Here is a 17723-nt window from a genome sequence, read left to right on the forward strand (position 1 = left end):
ATCAAAAGATATAGGCTGACAAAATGGATAAAAAACAATGAGCCATCCTTATTCTGCCTAGAAGAGACTCAACTTACCCAGGGATCCAAACTGGATGAAAGTGAATGGTCAGGAAAAAAATACTCCATGCAAACAGTAACCAAAAAAAAAAAAAAAAAGTACAACAGGGGTAGCTATACTAATAAGCCAAATCAGAAAAAAATAAAAGACTAATTAAAAGCAGTGGTACCTGGCTGGCCACTGTCCCATCCCTCATTGGCTCATCATACACCAAGCCCATGATCCCAAGGAAAATTCCAGTTCTCGAGGGAGCAGAATGGCCCTAGTACCACACACTGGGAGCATATATATTTGGTCCAATCTCTCTGGAGGTGGCCTAAACGAGGGACCTGCCATCGCAGAACTTGCCCTGCACATAAAAGACAGCTTAAGAACTCTTCTACAGAACACTGTGGAGAGTAGTCAAGTCATACTGCCTAAGGCAAGAGATTGTTGATATATAGTGCAGTGCCCAGGACCATGAGCAGGCTGTTTCATAGGGAAAAGGGGACATTATGAAACTTGTAAATGGGGGAATTCCTAGGGCCATACCAGCACACCTAAGACAAGAATCATGGACAGAATTGTAGGGAGGTACCTACAATTACCTTATACAAAAAATAACTCAAAATGGATCAAGGACCTAAATATAAAAGCAACAACCATAAAACTCCTAGAAGAAAATGTAGGAAAACATCTTCAACATTTTGTGGTAGGTGGTAGTTTCTTAAAGCTTACACCCAAAGCACATGCAACAAAAGAAAAAATAGATAAATGGGACTTCTTCAAAATTAAAGACATTTGCACCTCAAAGGACTTTGTCAAAAGGGTGAAAAGATAACCAAATCAATGGGAGAAAATATTTGGCAATCACATATCCAATAAGGTTTAATATTCATGATATATAAAGAGATCATACAACTCAACAATAAAAAGACAAAGTACCCAATCAAAAATGGGCAAAAGACTTGAAAAGACAATTGCCCAAAGAAGAAATACAAATGGTGAAGAAACACATGAAAAAACATTCAACATCACTAGTGATTAGGGAAATGCAAATCAAAACTACAATGAGATATCATTCTACACCTATTAGACTGGCTGCTACTAAAAAGTTGGAAAACTTTAAATGTTGGAAAGTATGTGGAAATAGGAATGCTTATACATTGTTGGTGGGAATGTAGAATTGTACAGCCACTGTGGAGAACTGTTTGCTAAAGATTTTGAATGTAGACTTGTCATGTGACCTGGCAATACCATTACTAGGTATATACCCAGAAGGACTGAGAGCAAAGACATGAACAGACATGTGCACACTGATGTTCATAGTGACATTATTCATGATTGCCAAAAGTTGGAAACAATCCAGGTGCCCATTAATTGATGAATGGATAAAATAAATTGTGGTGTATACATATGATGGAATATTATGCAGTGGTAAGAAGAAATGAAGTCATGAAGCATATGACAACATAGATGAACCTGGAGGACATTATCTTGAGTAAAGCATGCCAGACACAAAAGAACAAATCCTGTAGGATTGTGCTATTATGAACTAAATATATTGTGTAACCTCATGGAGTTAATAATTAAAATATAAAACACCAGAAAATAGAAAGAGATAGAGAATATAAAGCTGACGGTTATTCTGGGCAGAATTGGTATAAAGGTTGTTTGTAAATCTTTGGAAATGAATAGAAATGGTTAAAGCATATCATGGTGTTTGTAACCAGAAGTGCTACTATATGCCTATGACAGTGATAGAAAGGGAAAGTCTAAGGTTATGTATATTACTAGAAGAAAAGCTAAATACCATAACATGGACTGTATAAGATAGTAAAACCTCAATGTAGACATGAATATGGGGTATATTGCCTATATAAGACTGTTTTTACAAAATATAAATACAAATATACTAGAGAAGCAGCTATGTAGGGAAGTTGAGGCATAGATTGAGAGGTGATGAGTTTTGTTTGTTTGTTGTTTATTATCATTGGAATGATGAAAGTGCTCTGGGAATGATTGGGGTGTGAATGTACATATATGTGATTACATCGAATATCATTGATTGTACTCTTTGGATGGTTTTATGCTTTATTTATATGTAACAATTGAAATTGATTTGTTAAAAAAATAAACAAGAGTGAAAAAAATATAGGCTGAAAAAATGGATAAAAAAACATGAGCATCCATATGCTGCTTACCAGAGACTCACCTTAGACCTAGGGGTACAAACTGGTTGAAAATGAAAGACTGGAAAGAGATAAGCCATACAAACAGTAACCAAAAAGAACAGAGGTAACTATACTAATATTGGACAAAACAGATTTTAAATGCAAAAAGTTATGAGAGATACAAAAGGCCATTATATATTAATAAAAGGACAATCCACGAGGTAGTCATAAATACCTATGCACCTAACCAGGGTGCCCCAAAATACATGAGGCAATACCTGGCAAAACTGAAGGGAGAAATAGAAACCTCTACAACTAGAGTTGAAGACTTCAGCACACTACTCATATCATTAGATAGAACTACATAGAAGATCAACAAAGAAACAGAGAACTTAAACAATATGATAAATGAGCTAGACCTAACAGACACAAATGGAATGTTGCACCCCAAATCAGGAGGTTATATATTCTTCTCAAGTGTTCTTGGATCGTTCTCAGAGATAATATGTCTTAGGACATGTTAAGTCTCAAGACAGGGAAAGAAAAAAAAAAAAAAAAGAAGAAGATGCAAATAAAAATCAGAAATGAAAGGAGTGATGTTATATCTGAACCCGAAGAAATAAAAAAGAGGCTATATTAAAAACAGAATGACAACAAACTAAACTAACTAGAGGAAATGAGCAAATTCCTCAAAACACACTATCTACACTGATGCTAGTAGAAAAAAGCAAGAACTCAACAAACCAGTCGCATTTAAAGAGATTGAATCAGGAAGCAGACTTGGCCCAATAGCTAGGGCGTCCGCCCACTACATGGGAGGTCTGCAGTTCAAACCTCGGGCCTCCTTGACCCGTGTGGAGCTGGCCCATGCGCAGTGCTGATACACGCAAGGAGTGCCCTGCCACGCAGGGGAATCCCCCGCATAGGGGAGCCCAACGCGCAAGGAGTGCGCCCCATAAGGAAAGCCACCCAGCACGAAAGAAAAGTGCAGCCTGCCCAAGAATGGTGCCACACACATGGAGAGCTGACACAACAAGATGACGCAACAAAAAGAAACACAGATTCCTGTGCTGCTGACGACAACAGAAGTGGACAAAAAGAAGAACACACAGCAAATGGACACAGAGAACAGACAACTGGGGGGAGGGAGGGGAGAGAAATAAATAAATCTTTAAAAAAAAATTTTAAAGGATTGAAATTATACAAAGCACTTTCTCTAATAATGGAATGAAGCTGCAAATCAATAAGAGGCAGAAAAAGAAAATTCACAAATACATGGAGGTTGGAGGTTAAACAACACACTTTTAATGAATCAGTGGATCAAAGAAGAAATTGCAAGAAAAAATCAGTAAATATATCAAGATGAATGAAAATGAGAACACAATGTATCAAAAATCTAAGGGATGCAGCAAAGACAGTGTTGAGAGGGAAACTTATAACCCTCAATGCTTTCATTAAAAAAGAGTTAAAATCAAAGACCTAACTGCACCCCTGAAGGAAGTATAAAAAGAACAGCAAACTAAACCCAAAGCAAGCAGAAGGAAAGAAATAACAACACTTAGGGCGAAATAAACAAAATTGAGAACAAAAAAAAATAGAATCAACAAAGCCAAAAATTGGTTCTTTGAGAAGATGAACAAAACCAACAAACCCTTAGCTAGACTGACAAACAGAAAAAGAAAGATGATGGAAATAAATATCAGAAATGAGATGGAGGATATAAATAATATCAGAAATAAGAGATCATAAGATGACACAATGAACAACTTTACTCCAACAAACTAGAAAACAGATGAAATGGGCAAATTCTATAAACACACAATCTACAATAACACTAGGTAAAATAGAAGACCTCAACAAACCAATCACAAGTAAAGAGATTGAAACAGTCATCAAAAACATCTCCAGGGGAGAAGGCGACGGACTAAGAGGCAGAGCTAAATGGTCTCACAAAAAAAAAAAGGGAAAAAGAGCCAAAGCTGTCTGAGGGACCTGCTTTGGGGGTCAGCAGACCAGGATAGTGCTGCACAAGTCCCAGGAGGGTGAAGGACAGAGACAAAGAAGCCAAAACAACAAATGCCCATGGCAACCGGAAGTTACCAAGCCCCCATGGCAACCAGGAAGGGTTCCCCTCCTCTACTCCAGAGATATTAAGCTGGGGTAAAACATCTGGCTCACTGCAGCCAACTGAGAGGGGAACAGCCATCTTCCTCCCTGTAAGCTCTTTCAAAGGAAAAAGGAGGGAAAGTCAAGGTGCTTTTCTTCAGTGAATTCAGCCAGCAGAGCCTGCTTTGAATCTCCAATCTGGAAATTCAACACAGGAACACAAGAAGGCAAAGACTGAAACACCTCAGTGGAGAGGTGCACTGTCGAGCACCACCTGCTGGCAAGTCTGGAAATTGTTTTTCCATTGAGATCAGAAAAAAAGACAAGGATGCCTAATGTTACCACTGTTATTCAATACGGTGCTAGAAGTTCTAGCTAGAGCAATTAGGCAAGAAAAAAGAAATAAAAGGTACCCAAATAGGAAAGGAAGAAGTAAAACTATCACTGTTTGCTGATGATAAAATCCTATATCTAGAAAATCCTGAAAAATCCACAACAAAGCTACCTGAACTAATTTACAAGTTCTGCTAAGTGTGGGATACAAGATTAATACACAAATAGTAGCATTTCTATACACTACTATGAGCGGAGGAAGTCAGAAAAATATTCCATTTACAATATCAACTAATAAATTTAACTAAGTTTATTTACCCACTAATGGATAAACACACACACATACAATGGAATATTACTCAGCCATAAAAAAGTAGTGAGGTTCTGACACATGCTACAACATGGATGAACCCTGAAGGCATGCCACCGAGTGAAATAACCTAGGTACAAAAGGACAAATTTTTTTATTTCTCCTACATAAAATACCCAAAATAAGCAAATAAAGAGAGACAGAAAACAGATTAGCATTTACCAGAGACTGGGTGGGAGGTGATGGGAAATTACTGCTTAATTGGTACAGAACTTCTATTTGGATAACTAAAAGGGCTTGGTAATGAATAATGGTGATGGTAGTACAATATTGTAATTGAGTCCAGTGAAATGTATACTTAAGAATGGTTAACATAGGAAATTGTGTTACATACGTAAGTTATCAAGTTATCACAATAAAAAGAAAAATTTACAATAGAAATAATCTAATAGATGAGCCAGAAACTGAAGTAAACAGAGAAAAACTTAAAAATATCTATGATTATTATCCTCAAAAAAGATGAAAAAACATCACAGAAGGAGAATTTAACCAGACAACTGGACTCTTAAAAAATAATGTAGTGGGAATTTTAAAAATAAAAATACAAGGAAGTGGCTGTGGTTCAGTCAATTGCGCTCCTGTCTACCATTTATGGGAGGCCCTGGGTTCACGTCCCAGGGCCTCCTTGTGAAGGCAGGCTCGTCTACATGCCATGGAGAGCCGCCGGCCCTGGCACCACAGAGTGCCGCCCAGCCCGCCAGTGCCCCCGAGTGTCACCAGACCACCAGTGCCTCAGAGAGCTGACTCAACAAGGTGACACAACAGAAAGGTAGACAAACAAAAACGCAGAAAAGCATGCAGAGAATGGACAAAGAGAGCAGACAGCAAGCAAGCCACAAGGGGGGGAGGGGAAATAAATAAAAATAAATACAGACACAGAAGAACACACAGCAAATGGACACAGAGAGCAGAGAGCATGCAAAAAAAAAGCCACAAGGGGGGATAATAAAAAAATTTTTAAATAAAAACACAGTATCTAAAATTAGTAATTCAGTAGAATGGGTTTAAAGGCAGATTAGGCACAGTAGCAGGTAGGATTAATGACAGGTCACTAAAAAATATCCAAAATGAAAGGAATGGAAATACATACACATGAGAAATAATGAAAACTAATTTAAATGGAAACATTTTAATTGTAATGAGTCTGCACAATCACACAGAATTATAATTACCATTAAATTTTTCGCAGTTTATGTAAGATTTAATATTCATTCATTCATCCAAACAACTACTGAACTCCTATTTTGTGCAAGGCAATATGTGGGTATTAAATATACAAAGATATTTAATAAGACACACTCTTGGCCCTGAAGGCACTCATGGTTACAGGAGTCAAAAGGGACTAGAACCTGTCTTAAGAAAGTGGTGGGCATTGCCAAAAGTTGGAATCAACCCAACCATCAACAGAAGAATGGATAAGCAAAATGTGGTATACACATACAATGGAATACTACTCAGCTGTAAGAAGGAATACATTACTAACACACAGGATAACATGGATGAATCTTGAGGACTTTATGTTGAGTGAAGCAAGCCAGGCATTGAAGGACAAACACTACAGGACCTCTCTGATATGAGGAATTAAGCAAAAAAGCCATCTCAGAGACCTAGAGTCTGGAAGACAGGCTTACAGAAAACAGGGCAGAGAGAGGAAGATTGAGAGCCAACACCCACACAGGCGAAATCTATGATAAGGAGGTAAGTAGCTGTGCAGTAAAGGGATTGATGGGGCATAGGAATACTACTGGGTTGAGCTGTGCAGGCTTGACAGGGGCTGGGGTTGGGAGGATGGGTCGGATGGTCCATGGAATTGGAGGGAGAGTTGGGGGGGAGCAGGTGAACACAGGGGATTGGTGGGTACATGGTTGAAACTATAATGTTGAGAAAACTCTTTAGACAATATAATAAGAAAGGGTTACTGGTTTAGGGTATTGGATGGAGGGCATTTGGAACAGGGTGCACCTGGGGCAGGCTTCTAGGGAGTGTGTGAGCGCTCACCTTGTCATAGTGTGTTATATCAGGGGGTGGAGACCCATACAAAGAGCAAGAAGGTGTTGTACCCTCATCCTGGGGAGGCTCAATATTCTCAAACAGAGGGGAGGGTGTCTCACAAGAGTATGGGTGGTTCCTAATGGGGGAGGACAGACTAGTGTGTCAAGCTCTCAGCATTCTTGCAAGTATCCATGAATCTTGTTCTTCAAGCAGTGAAGTTTGGTTGTCACTGTGGGCCCCAAGGGGAGGGGGAGAGAGGAATAGAATAGATGGAGAGGGGGTAATTGGAGGGCAATGGAAGTTTTCTGAATGATCATACAATGATGGATCCAGACCATGTTAAGTTACACCAAAAATTTATAAACGTGTACTGTCTAAAATGTAAACCATAATGTAAACTACTGACTATGGTTAATAGCTACGTTTCAATATTCATACATCAATTGTAGTAAATATAACATCCACATGTAAAAAGATCATTGTTGGGGAAGGGGGAATAAGGGGAGAATGTTGAGTATATGGGAGTCCCCTATATTCTGTATATGACTTTACTGTGACCTAAAACTTCTTTAAAGACATAATGAAAAAAAAAAAAAGAGGTAAGACACTGAGAAAGAAATGGAAGAGACTGCCTTGCCACTGTACATCCAGGACAACACCTATTACAGTGATGAAAGGCAAAACGTCAAAAAAAATTTTTTTTTAATATTTTCATTTTTTTAATACCCCAATTTATTTTTACTTTTAGTTTTTATAAATTATGTATTTTGTTTCTAGTGTTTAAATCTATCATTACTATTTAATTTTCCTATTAATTCAATTTGGCAATATACTAAGAATCATTTTTGAAGAAGTTTTGGATCACAGAGGTGTTCAACTATGGCAGGAGAGGAGCCCTGGTGTGGGGTGTCAATGATGGGGCATGCATTTAGGGTATATAGATGTGTTTGGATGTTTGTTGGTTATTGACACAGTGGGTAGAGATTCACATAACTTCTGAGGGAGTGCTGGGTTCCCATTCTGGGGAGCTCTGCCACATTCCCCAATGGAACAGCAACAATCCCCTAAGTGCAAGGGCTATGACCAGTGAAGAAGGATAATCCAGTGCTGGGCCCCTGATACTGATGACTGTGCTTATAAGCCTGTTACACCTGAAATTTCAACTGGGCCTAGTATTGCAGGATGCCTAAGAGTTACCTCCAGAGAGCCTCCATGTTGCTCAAATGTGGCCACTTTACAAACCAAACTCAGCATATAAATTGACTACCTTCCCCCCAGCATGGGACATGACTTCCGGGGATGAACCTCCCTGGTTCGGAGTGATTACTACCAAGCACCAGCTGGTGATGCAACTAGAAAAAGATCTTGAATAAAAAAGGAAACAGTAAAGACAAATGAGTTTATATGGCTAAGAGACTTCAAAATGACTTGGGAGGTCATCAGAGGGGTCATGCTTATGCACGTCTCAGCAGGAACTCAGAGACAGCCAAAATAGATAGAACCCCAGGTAGTGGTGTTCCTAAGGGCTACGGAGACACGCAGGTCCTACAGTCATGGAAGATGGCTCCAGAGTTCGGTGTCTTGCCAGTGGGCCCTACTTTGGAATTTGACTAGTAACGGAGTTGGACTCAGATGTGACTGCTCTACACATGCCTCTTCTGTCCCTTTTACTGAACCTGTGGTTAGTGCTGGGGTTGGTGTATACCCAGGAGACTTGAATCTGTGGGCTGTCCATGTGCTAGCTCTCAGCTAACATTGAGCTGAAGAAGGTCAACCACCACACCATGGAGCCAAGAGTGCCTACAACTGAAAGCAGGAGGATTGCATCCAGCATCCATGTGGAATCTAAGACCCCTCTTGATATAGATGTGGAGTGGACACAATCAATCCAAGGACCACAGGAAGGAGGAATAGAATATGGATTAGAGTGGACTTACTGATATTCTATTCATGAACTATTGTGATTAGTATTTGAAGAAAATGTGGCATTGGCGTGGAGAAAGTGGCCATGGTGGCTGCTGGGTGTGGGGAATGGGAGGAAAGATGAGATGTGGAGGCGTTTTCGGGACTTGGAGCTGTCCTGGGTGGTGCTGCAGGGACAATTACCAGACACTGTATGTCCTCCAATGGCCCACTGGATGGAACGTGGGTGAGTGTGGGCTATGATGTGGACCATTGACCATGAGGTGCAGTGATGGTCAGAGATGTATTCAAAAAATGCAATAAATGTCTCATGATGATGGAGGAGAATGTTGCTATGGGGGGAGGAGTGGAGTGAGGGGGTGGGGGGTATATGGGGACCTCATATTTTTTGAATGTGATATTAAAAAAATGAATAAAGACAAAAAAATAAAATAAAATAAAGGCTAAATCTAACATGACATTCCAGGTCCTTCATAATCTGATCCAAGCAGTCCTTTACAATCTCATTTGCCTGAGTTTTCTTAAGATATAGCCACACTAATCAATTTAGTAAATATACCATAACTTTTACACTTCTATGCCTTACCCAAGCCATTTCTTTTGCCTACACTGTGTCTCCTCCAATTCACTGTCTAATGTAGTTTTAACCGTCTAAGATCCATTTCAAGAAAGAGTTCTTCCCCTAATGTATTTCCAAATGTCTTGCTTCAGGAAGAATTAATAACTCCCTTCTTACTGCTTTCATAAAATTCATTCATTCATTTATACAATATTTATTGAGTATCTAATACATGCCAGCCACTGTTCTAGGTACTTGGAAAACACTGAACAAAAAGGCAAAGATTCCTGTCTTCATGGAGTATTTTGCTGGAACTTTAAAAAGGTGATAGTACTGACAAGGGAAAAGAGTATATGTACTTTGAAAAAACTCTCCAAGTTACTTAATTACATCTTCCTTCAACTACTCTGTGGCAGTTTGATATTGTTTATGAATTCCAAAAATAGATATTGGATTATGTTTATAAACTGGTCTGAGGTTTCACTTTTAATTGATTAAATTATGATTAGGGCTTTGATTCAGCCATGTCAGTAGGGTGGGTGGGGACTCACAGATAAAAGACATGGAAAAGGACAGAGTTGGGAGTTTTGAGGTGAAGCCCAGGAAATGAATACACAGGAAAAGAATACAGAGGAATAGAGATGGCTCCTGAGACACAGCAGAAGCCCCAGGGAGAGAGAGAGATCTGTTTCCCTGAAAGTCTACAGCTGGCCTTGTGGAAAGAGCACAGCAGCTAAGCCTGGAGAGAAACAGAGCCCCCAGAAGAGAGGAACTCAAGAAGCCTGAACTTTTGGCAGATGTTGGCAGCCAACTTGCCCCAACACATGGCAACATGCTTTTTTGGCCTGGTAACTGTAAGCTTCTACCCCAAATAAATACTCTTTATAAAAACCAACAGATTTCTGGTATTTTGCATCAGCACCCCTTTGGCTGACTAATACATGGTCCAATCCAAATTGGGAATTACAGCACTAGAAAGCATTACAACAAACTTGTAATTAAAGCCAAAATTTAGATCATAAAAAGAGGAAAACATAGAATACTTTAGTATATTTTCTTATATAAAGTCTTACTTGTCTTTTCCTCTAATTGATTAACTTTATCTCTGGATTCCTGTAGTAGAAATGTTAAATCTTTCATTTTATTTTCTTTCTCAGCACTTTGGATCAACAGTAGTGATATCTAAAATGAAATATTTAAATAACATATTATAGGTATCAAAAATTAAATATGGCATCTTCATTAATTCAAATATTTAATTCTCAAAGCATTAGTAAATGATGAAGAAAGCAATTTACAAAAATGGCCGACATATTTCAATCTTTCAAAATCATAAGCCTTTAAAGACAGTAAAGAAGATAAACTATAATATTAGAATCTCAAATAGACTATATTTCATTATTACTCTAAGAGATATATTAATTAAATAAACTCTTATGGGTAATACTTAAAAGAAAAAAGTGTAAAATACTTAAATTATGTTAAAATTAACAAGTACATTTCTAAAATGTCATTTGCTATACAGTTCTTGTTATATAACTCACCCCCAAAGAACCCCAGAATCTGTTTCAAGAATTAGAGGCAATAGGCACTGTGGAAGGTGAGTGTAAAGCAGGAAACTAATTACAAAGAAACTGTTTAAAAGTTGGTGGAAAGGGTAACAAGAATTTCCCAGGTCCACTCAACCCTCCCACCGTAGCAACCAATATAGTCAGAGAACTAATCCTTCTCCATCTTTGCAAGGGACACACGGCATAGTCAAATTGAAAAAGAGAATCACTAAGCATGGAGATCCAGGTTCAGAGAAGGGTAGAGAAGAAGGAAAGAACAGAAAAGTCAGAATGCAGAATGGTGAGATTCAGCCTCTATTTCCTACCCTCCCCAACCCAGCTCCAAGATCATCAGCCAAGTTTATACGCCCAGGCAGGAATGTGGAACACCACAGAAAAAAGATTTATAAATGATGACATTTAGGAGTCCCCAGCAAAAATACTAGCTGGCCCTGTTATCATTTTACAGGGAAGCTCAACCTATAAGCTCTGTCCATACCCCCAGTGCTTTTTAGTACTTTACTTTTTTTTTGTACTTTATAATGAACACAGTTATACCTTTTAAAAAGATACCCCTTCTTAAAATTTAAAACCTCAGTGAAAACAGAGAAAACTGATAATTACTCTTTCAAACTATCTAAGCATAACACATAAATTGGAATTCTATCATTTAACTAGAACTATTCATAAGTATCCTTTCTGTACTTTCAGTTAACTTCTTGTAATTATTGTTTAAATAGATATCCTTGTTAATTATAATTACAAGACAACCTATGGTAAAAGAGAGAAGAAAAAAATGCAAAATCAAGGAAAAATAGAAAAGGGTTCCTTTCTATAGATTGTTTTCCATTTGGGAAGCAGAATACTTGAAACTGATATAGTTGACATAATAATCTGAAATTGACACTCTTGCAAATGTCAAAAGACACAGAGCCACTATTTTCAAATCTGCCACCATGTGCCATTAATAGAAAGAAGAAAAAAATGTTTAAACTACCTTTCATTGATATTATGACTAGTATAATACAAAACAAACTGCAAAATGTATACTGAGTCTATCTTTACATTTTACAAGGATTTTGTCCAAACAAAATTTCTCATAAGGTATTTTTGCAGCAATATCCTATTTCCCACTGAATGTGGTAGAAGAGTTATTGATTGTAAAAACATAAGACCAGCATTCCATGAATGAATACCTGAGTTTATAAAAGCCTTAATTCTGCTAGGCAGCAGGCTAAATATTTGGTTATCTATAATATCAAAATCCTATAACAGAATTTAATCATGCAGTCAGCAAATAAATTCAATTTTTTTTGAAATTTTAAGTATTGTATGAATTTAAAAATACAAAGAACACAGAGAGTTCTTAAAAAAAAAAACCTGCTTTTCCTTGTCATTTATTTCCTTTTTGTACTCTTCTTCAAGGTGTTGGATTTTTTCATAATCTTCCTTCACTTGAAAAATAAAACAAATATACTTTAATGTCTTAACATACTTGTATAACCTTTCTATTTATGAACAAAATTTAAAGTTTCTGATATTTCATTTTACCCTTTTATTTATTTCAAGATTATACTAAGCCCCAAAAGGCCCTAACCAGTCAAAACTGCTGTTTTCTTGCTGTTAACTTTCTGTTTAGTAAAATAGTGAATTTAAATACTATCAAAGTTACAATAACTAAAGAAAATTCTATAGTTTGTATAATAGGATACATATAAAAGTTTATTCTTGCAACACTAATCTGAAATAACAGAGTTTCAATATATGTATTGTTATCTTAACATGCACACTTTAACTACCAAGAAATTTAAAAATAATAAGCCATTATTCCAAAAAATTACATAAAAACAATAAAAGATTTGATTTCAGGGAAAGTATAGCTTTGGATCAAAAAAAGTATTTTTCACATATATCAATTCTCTGCCATATTTCACAAGACTTTGTGAGGCTCACAAAACAATATACAATAAAAAATAAAAAACAGTTGAGGGTGCTAAGCTGAAAAAATTAAAACATTAGCAGAATCTAATAAAAATATAAATGCTAGACAAGTAATATAAAAATTACATAGTATCCCTACACTTAAAATGCGTTTCCAATCTGGAATTCTCAGCTTGCACACGAAGCTCCTCAAATGCTATTATCATTTTCTGGAATACAAAGTTTTACTTTTAAAAATCTTATTTAGACTTTTAAAATAGCTTTCTTCAAACTATGAAAATATTTATAAAGTTGTATCATATGATCCTTAAAGTTAAAACCAAACAACTGTGAATAACAAAAATCAGATAATTCAGATGAAAATTTACTAAAAATGTATTAAAAGTATCTATAATGTTAAGTTTCCAAGATGCTTAAAGGTATTGGAAAGTTATGTTATATAATACAAAACAGCAACAAAATGATTGTTCATACTCTAATCATTTATTTAATGACTCGAATTAATAGCATGTATCAAAACCTGTACTTCTATATTTATTTGTCTTTACTTATTAACTTGTCTTCCCCACTAAAGAATAACCTCCATGAGGCCTTTCTCCACAAGAAATCAAATTACATTTCAGTTATCTATATGCATTTATTCATTCAAAAAATCTTGATTTGCAAAGTCAAATGAATTCAGTCACTCATTCAATAACTATTAATTGAACACTTATTATGTCCCAAGTACTGTTTTAGGCACTAACGAGATAGGACAAAGTCCCTACCCTTTGTGAACTTACATTCCATTTTATATAAAATAAAATGTCATATAGCTTTCAAGTGCTCTTCAGGAAAGTCAAATGTGGCAAGGGGATAGAGAATAATTGAATAGGAAAATATTTTAGTTAAAATAGTAAGGGGAGAATAACAAAATCAGAATAAAGAAAATAATAAAAAATAAAATCAGAATGAAGGCTAGATCTTGAACACAAGAGTTGTAGATAGAAGAAACAACTACAAACATTGGAAAGAATTTAACAAGTTTGAGAAACAGAATAAAGAGAAGATGACTACAGAAGAGAAGCAAAGTGGAAAATGAGACCGGATAAGAAATATAAGCAGCAGTTGGATAGAGAGGAATAATACCTTATGTGTTTTTCAAATTCATGGCTATGAGTCACAACATACTATCTCTGGCAGAGTCAAAAAATATTCGCTAAATTAAGTTAAATGGTATCATTAACATGTAAAACAAAAACTGCCAAATAATAAAACATTAACACTTATAGATAAGAAACTTGGGAATTTTATTGGTGATACAATCATAAATCAACAAATAATAAACCTTTTAGCAAGGACAACTGGCCATATCTTTAGAGCTATCACTCTACTTTGCCTAGAAATGCCTCTGTATAAAATATTCAAATTTTCACCACTTACCTCAATGTCATTATTTAGGTCCATGTAAACTTGCCTAGTTTCTTCCCGTTCATATTCATCTATTATTAATATAAAAATTTTCAAAATTGAAATTTAAAACAATTATGATGTTAAAAAAGTAATACTCAAAATAGCTCAAGAAAGTCTTCTAGTCGACCAAGATGGCAGTTCAAGATGCTCCAGGGTTAAATTCACCTACAGAATTTTTAAACAACTAAGAAAAATTGGCAGAGTCATCTTTCTCAAAACTCTGGTAGAATTTAATAAGAGTTAAAGTAATGGGGCAAGCACCAAATCAAGAAAACACAACTTAAAATTAGTAGGCAATGCCTGGGGAGCCCTTATTGGCCCCTCTCACACCATCTCATTGGTGCAGTGTAGAGCAGCGTGGAGCTGGCCTCTGTTCACATTGTGGCTCTATGGCCCTATTATGGGTATTCTGGGGTGCCAGTTATGACAGTGCCAATCTATAGGGTGGGAGCCTAAAGGACTGAACCCAGGACACTTATCTCTAGCTTGCCTCCAGATCTTGCACTGCAGACAGAAGCAGCTTCCAGACAGCTACACCAATGTAAGAAATAATTAAATCAAAGTGCCCTAGGGCAAAGACATAAAATAGCTTTAAGACAAAAAATAGAGCATAGGAGTGGGAGGTGGGGTTGCAGGAGGGCCTAATCCATAAGGAATATAGGGGGCATTTAGATTTCACTAAATAAAGGAATTTATTTAAGCCCAGACATGACACAGGGTAAGAAAAGAAAGAGAGGACTCTGTCTAAGAAGGTCTAAACTCTGAAGCAGAGCATTGGCCAACACAGAGCCTATTGGCAAATACTGTGAAAAGTATTTAATGAATTGGTTTCCTTGTATTTGTTACCTCCTGGAACTCAAGGAAATATCTGCCATATCACTAGATGGATGCAAACTTAATAAACAGACCGCTCTGGTCAAGGCTCAGAGTTAACATTTTTAAATATTAGAAAGTACAAAGTGCATCAAAGATGACAAGAAAAAGAAACAATAAATTATGGGCTGTTCAAGGGGAACAAGATAAAATTCCAGAACCATCAATGAAGAATATCTGAATTTGGGCATACAAAAGACTTGAAACAGTTATCTTAAATATGCTCAAAGAGATAATGGAAACACAGAGAAAGAATATGACGAAATGATATATGAACAAAATTAGGTCTCAAAAGAGATAGAAATTTTTAAAATGAACCAAATAGAAAAAAATGAGTTGAACACCACAATAACTGAAATAAAAAGTTCCCTAGAGGATTTTAAAAGTAGATGTGAGGCAGCGGACTTGGCCCAGTGGTTAGGGCATCCGTCTACCACATGGGAGGTCTGTGGTTCAAACCCCAGGCCTCATTGACCTGTGTGGAGCTGGCCCATGCGCAGTACTGATGCTCACAAGGAGTGCCCTGCCATGTAGGGGTGTCCCCCGCGTAGGGGAGCCCCACATGCAAGGAGTGCTCTCCGTAAGGAGAGCCTCCCAGCATGAAAGAAAGTGCAGCCTGCCTAAGAATGGCGCCACTTACAAGGAGAGCTGACACAACAAGATGAAGCAACAAGAAAAGAGACACAGATTCCCATGCCGCTGACAACAAAAGAAGCGGACAAAGAAACAAGACACAGCAAATAGATGCAGAGAACAGACAACCGGTGGGGGGGGAGGGGAGAGAAATAAATAAATAAATAAATCTTTTTTTAAAAAGTAGATGGGAGCAGGAAGAAGAAAGAATCAGTTACACTTGAAAATAAGTTAACTGAAATGATTCAAGCTGAGAAGCAGAATGAAAAATTAGAAACAGAGCCTGAGAGACCTGTGGAACACCCTCAGGCATACCAATATATGCACTATAGGAGTTCCAAAAGGAGAAGAAAGACATATTGGAAATACTGGCAGAAAATTTCCTAAATTAAGGAAAGACATGAATATACACTTTCAAGAAACCCAACAACCCATAAACAGGACAAAATAGAAAAGAACAATGCCCAAACACATCCTAGTCAATTTATCAAAAGTCATGGACAAGGAGAGAGTTCTGAAAGCTACAAGAGAAAAACAACGTATTATATACAAGAGAGCCATAATAAGATTAAATGCCAATTACCCATTAAAAACCATAGAGCAGGAAAGCAGCAGACACATATTAAACTGCAGAAAGAAAATTATTCTAAGAAATTTATATCCAGTGACACTGTCTTTCAAAAATGGAGAGATTAAGACATTCCCAGAAAAATGAAAGATGAGGGATTTCATCACCACTAGACCTGCCCTAAAAGTATGCTAAAAGGAGTTTTTCAGTGAGTTTTGGCAAGATGGCATTGGAGTAGGTAGGGAGGGCTCAACTTTCTCACAAAAACAATGGAGAAAGGGCCAAAATCTGTCTGCAGGACCTGCTTTGGGGGTCAGCAGACCAGGACAGTGCTGTGTAACCCCTGGAGGGTGAGGGACAGGGAGAAGAAAAACCAGAAAAAACAAACATGAGTTACTAAAACCCCCTCAGAGGCCAGAAAAGGCTCCATCCCCCACCTTCAAGACATTAAGCAAAGATGAAACCCCTGGCTTATTGCAGCCAAATAGAGGGGAATAGACGTCTTCTTCCCAGTGAGCTGTTACAAGGGAAAAGGGAGGGTATATCAGAGGGTGGAGAGTGGTTTCACTTCAATGAATTCAGCCTACAGAGACCACTTTGAATCTCAGTTCTGGCCAGCTGAGAAACACAGGAAAGCACAGGTTAAAAGAAAGGTTTGCCAATGAGTGCTAACTGCTGCCCAGCAAGAAAACTGCAAGGAGAAAAACTGTTTTTAGGTCTCTCTTTACCCAACCCCTGGGAGAAAATCTCTGCCTCATTAGTAAGTCCCTTGCCCAATTTTTATACTGTAAGCTGGGCAATTTTAAGAACTCAGAATAAGTTGGACCAAAAATCAAAGAGCTGTGGGAGAAAAAATGCTGGGCAAAAGAGAGAAATTGACCATCAGAATAAATTTACCAGCATATTTAGAAGCCTAGACATCAGCAAAAAATTACAAGCTATACTAGGAAACAGGAAGAAATGTCCCAACCAAAACAAACAAACAAACAAATATCCTGAGGAGATACAGGATTTAAGACAACTAATCAATGATAATGACACAAATCTCCTATATCAATGCAAAGAATTGAAGGAAAATATGACTAGAGATAAAGGATATTAAGACACTCAGTGAACATAAAAGAACAATCTGAAAGCCGGCAAAGAAAAGTAACAGTACTTATGAGAATGAAAGATATGATGAATGAGATTAAAATACATTAGTAGCACA

At 37.1% G+C, this 17723-nt stretch overlaps 1 protein-coding gene across 4 annotated transcripts in view; it reads right to left on the minus strand.

The window, feature by feature from the left end:
- Window positions 1-17723, minus strand: part of SYCP1 (synaptonemal complex protein 1) — a 177363-nt gene that overhangs the window by 131509 nt on the left and 28131 nt on the right. For 3 of the 4 annotated variants that reach the window (XM_071217187.1, XM_071217188.1, XM_071217186.1), the window contains 4 exons: window positions 14410-14468; window positions 13127-13196; window positions 12427-12500; window positions 10570-10678 (listed from right to left, as the gene is read on the minus strand). The exons of the other annotated variant lie outside the window; for it this stretch is intronic. In XM_071217187.1, the coding sequence (XP_071073288.1) occupies window positions 10570-10678; window positions 12427-12500; window positions 13127-13196; window positions 14410-14468 (312 nt within the window). The remainder of the gene's footprint in view (window positions 1-10569; window positions 10679-12426; window positions 12501-13126; window positions 13197-14409; window positions 14469-17723) is intronic. 4 annotated transcript variants of the gene reach the window in all.

The sequence above is a fragment of the Dasypus novemcinctus genome, chromosome 9 (assembly GCF_030445035.2).
Source record: "Dasypus novemcinctus isolate mDasNov1 chromosome 9, mDasNov1.1.hap2, whole genome shotgun sequence".
Lineage (NCBI taxonomy): Eukaryota > Metazoa > Chordata > Mammalia > Cingulata > Dasypodidae > Dasypus > Dasypus novemcinctus.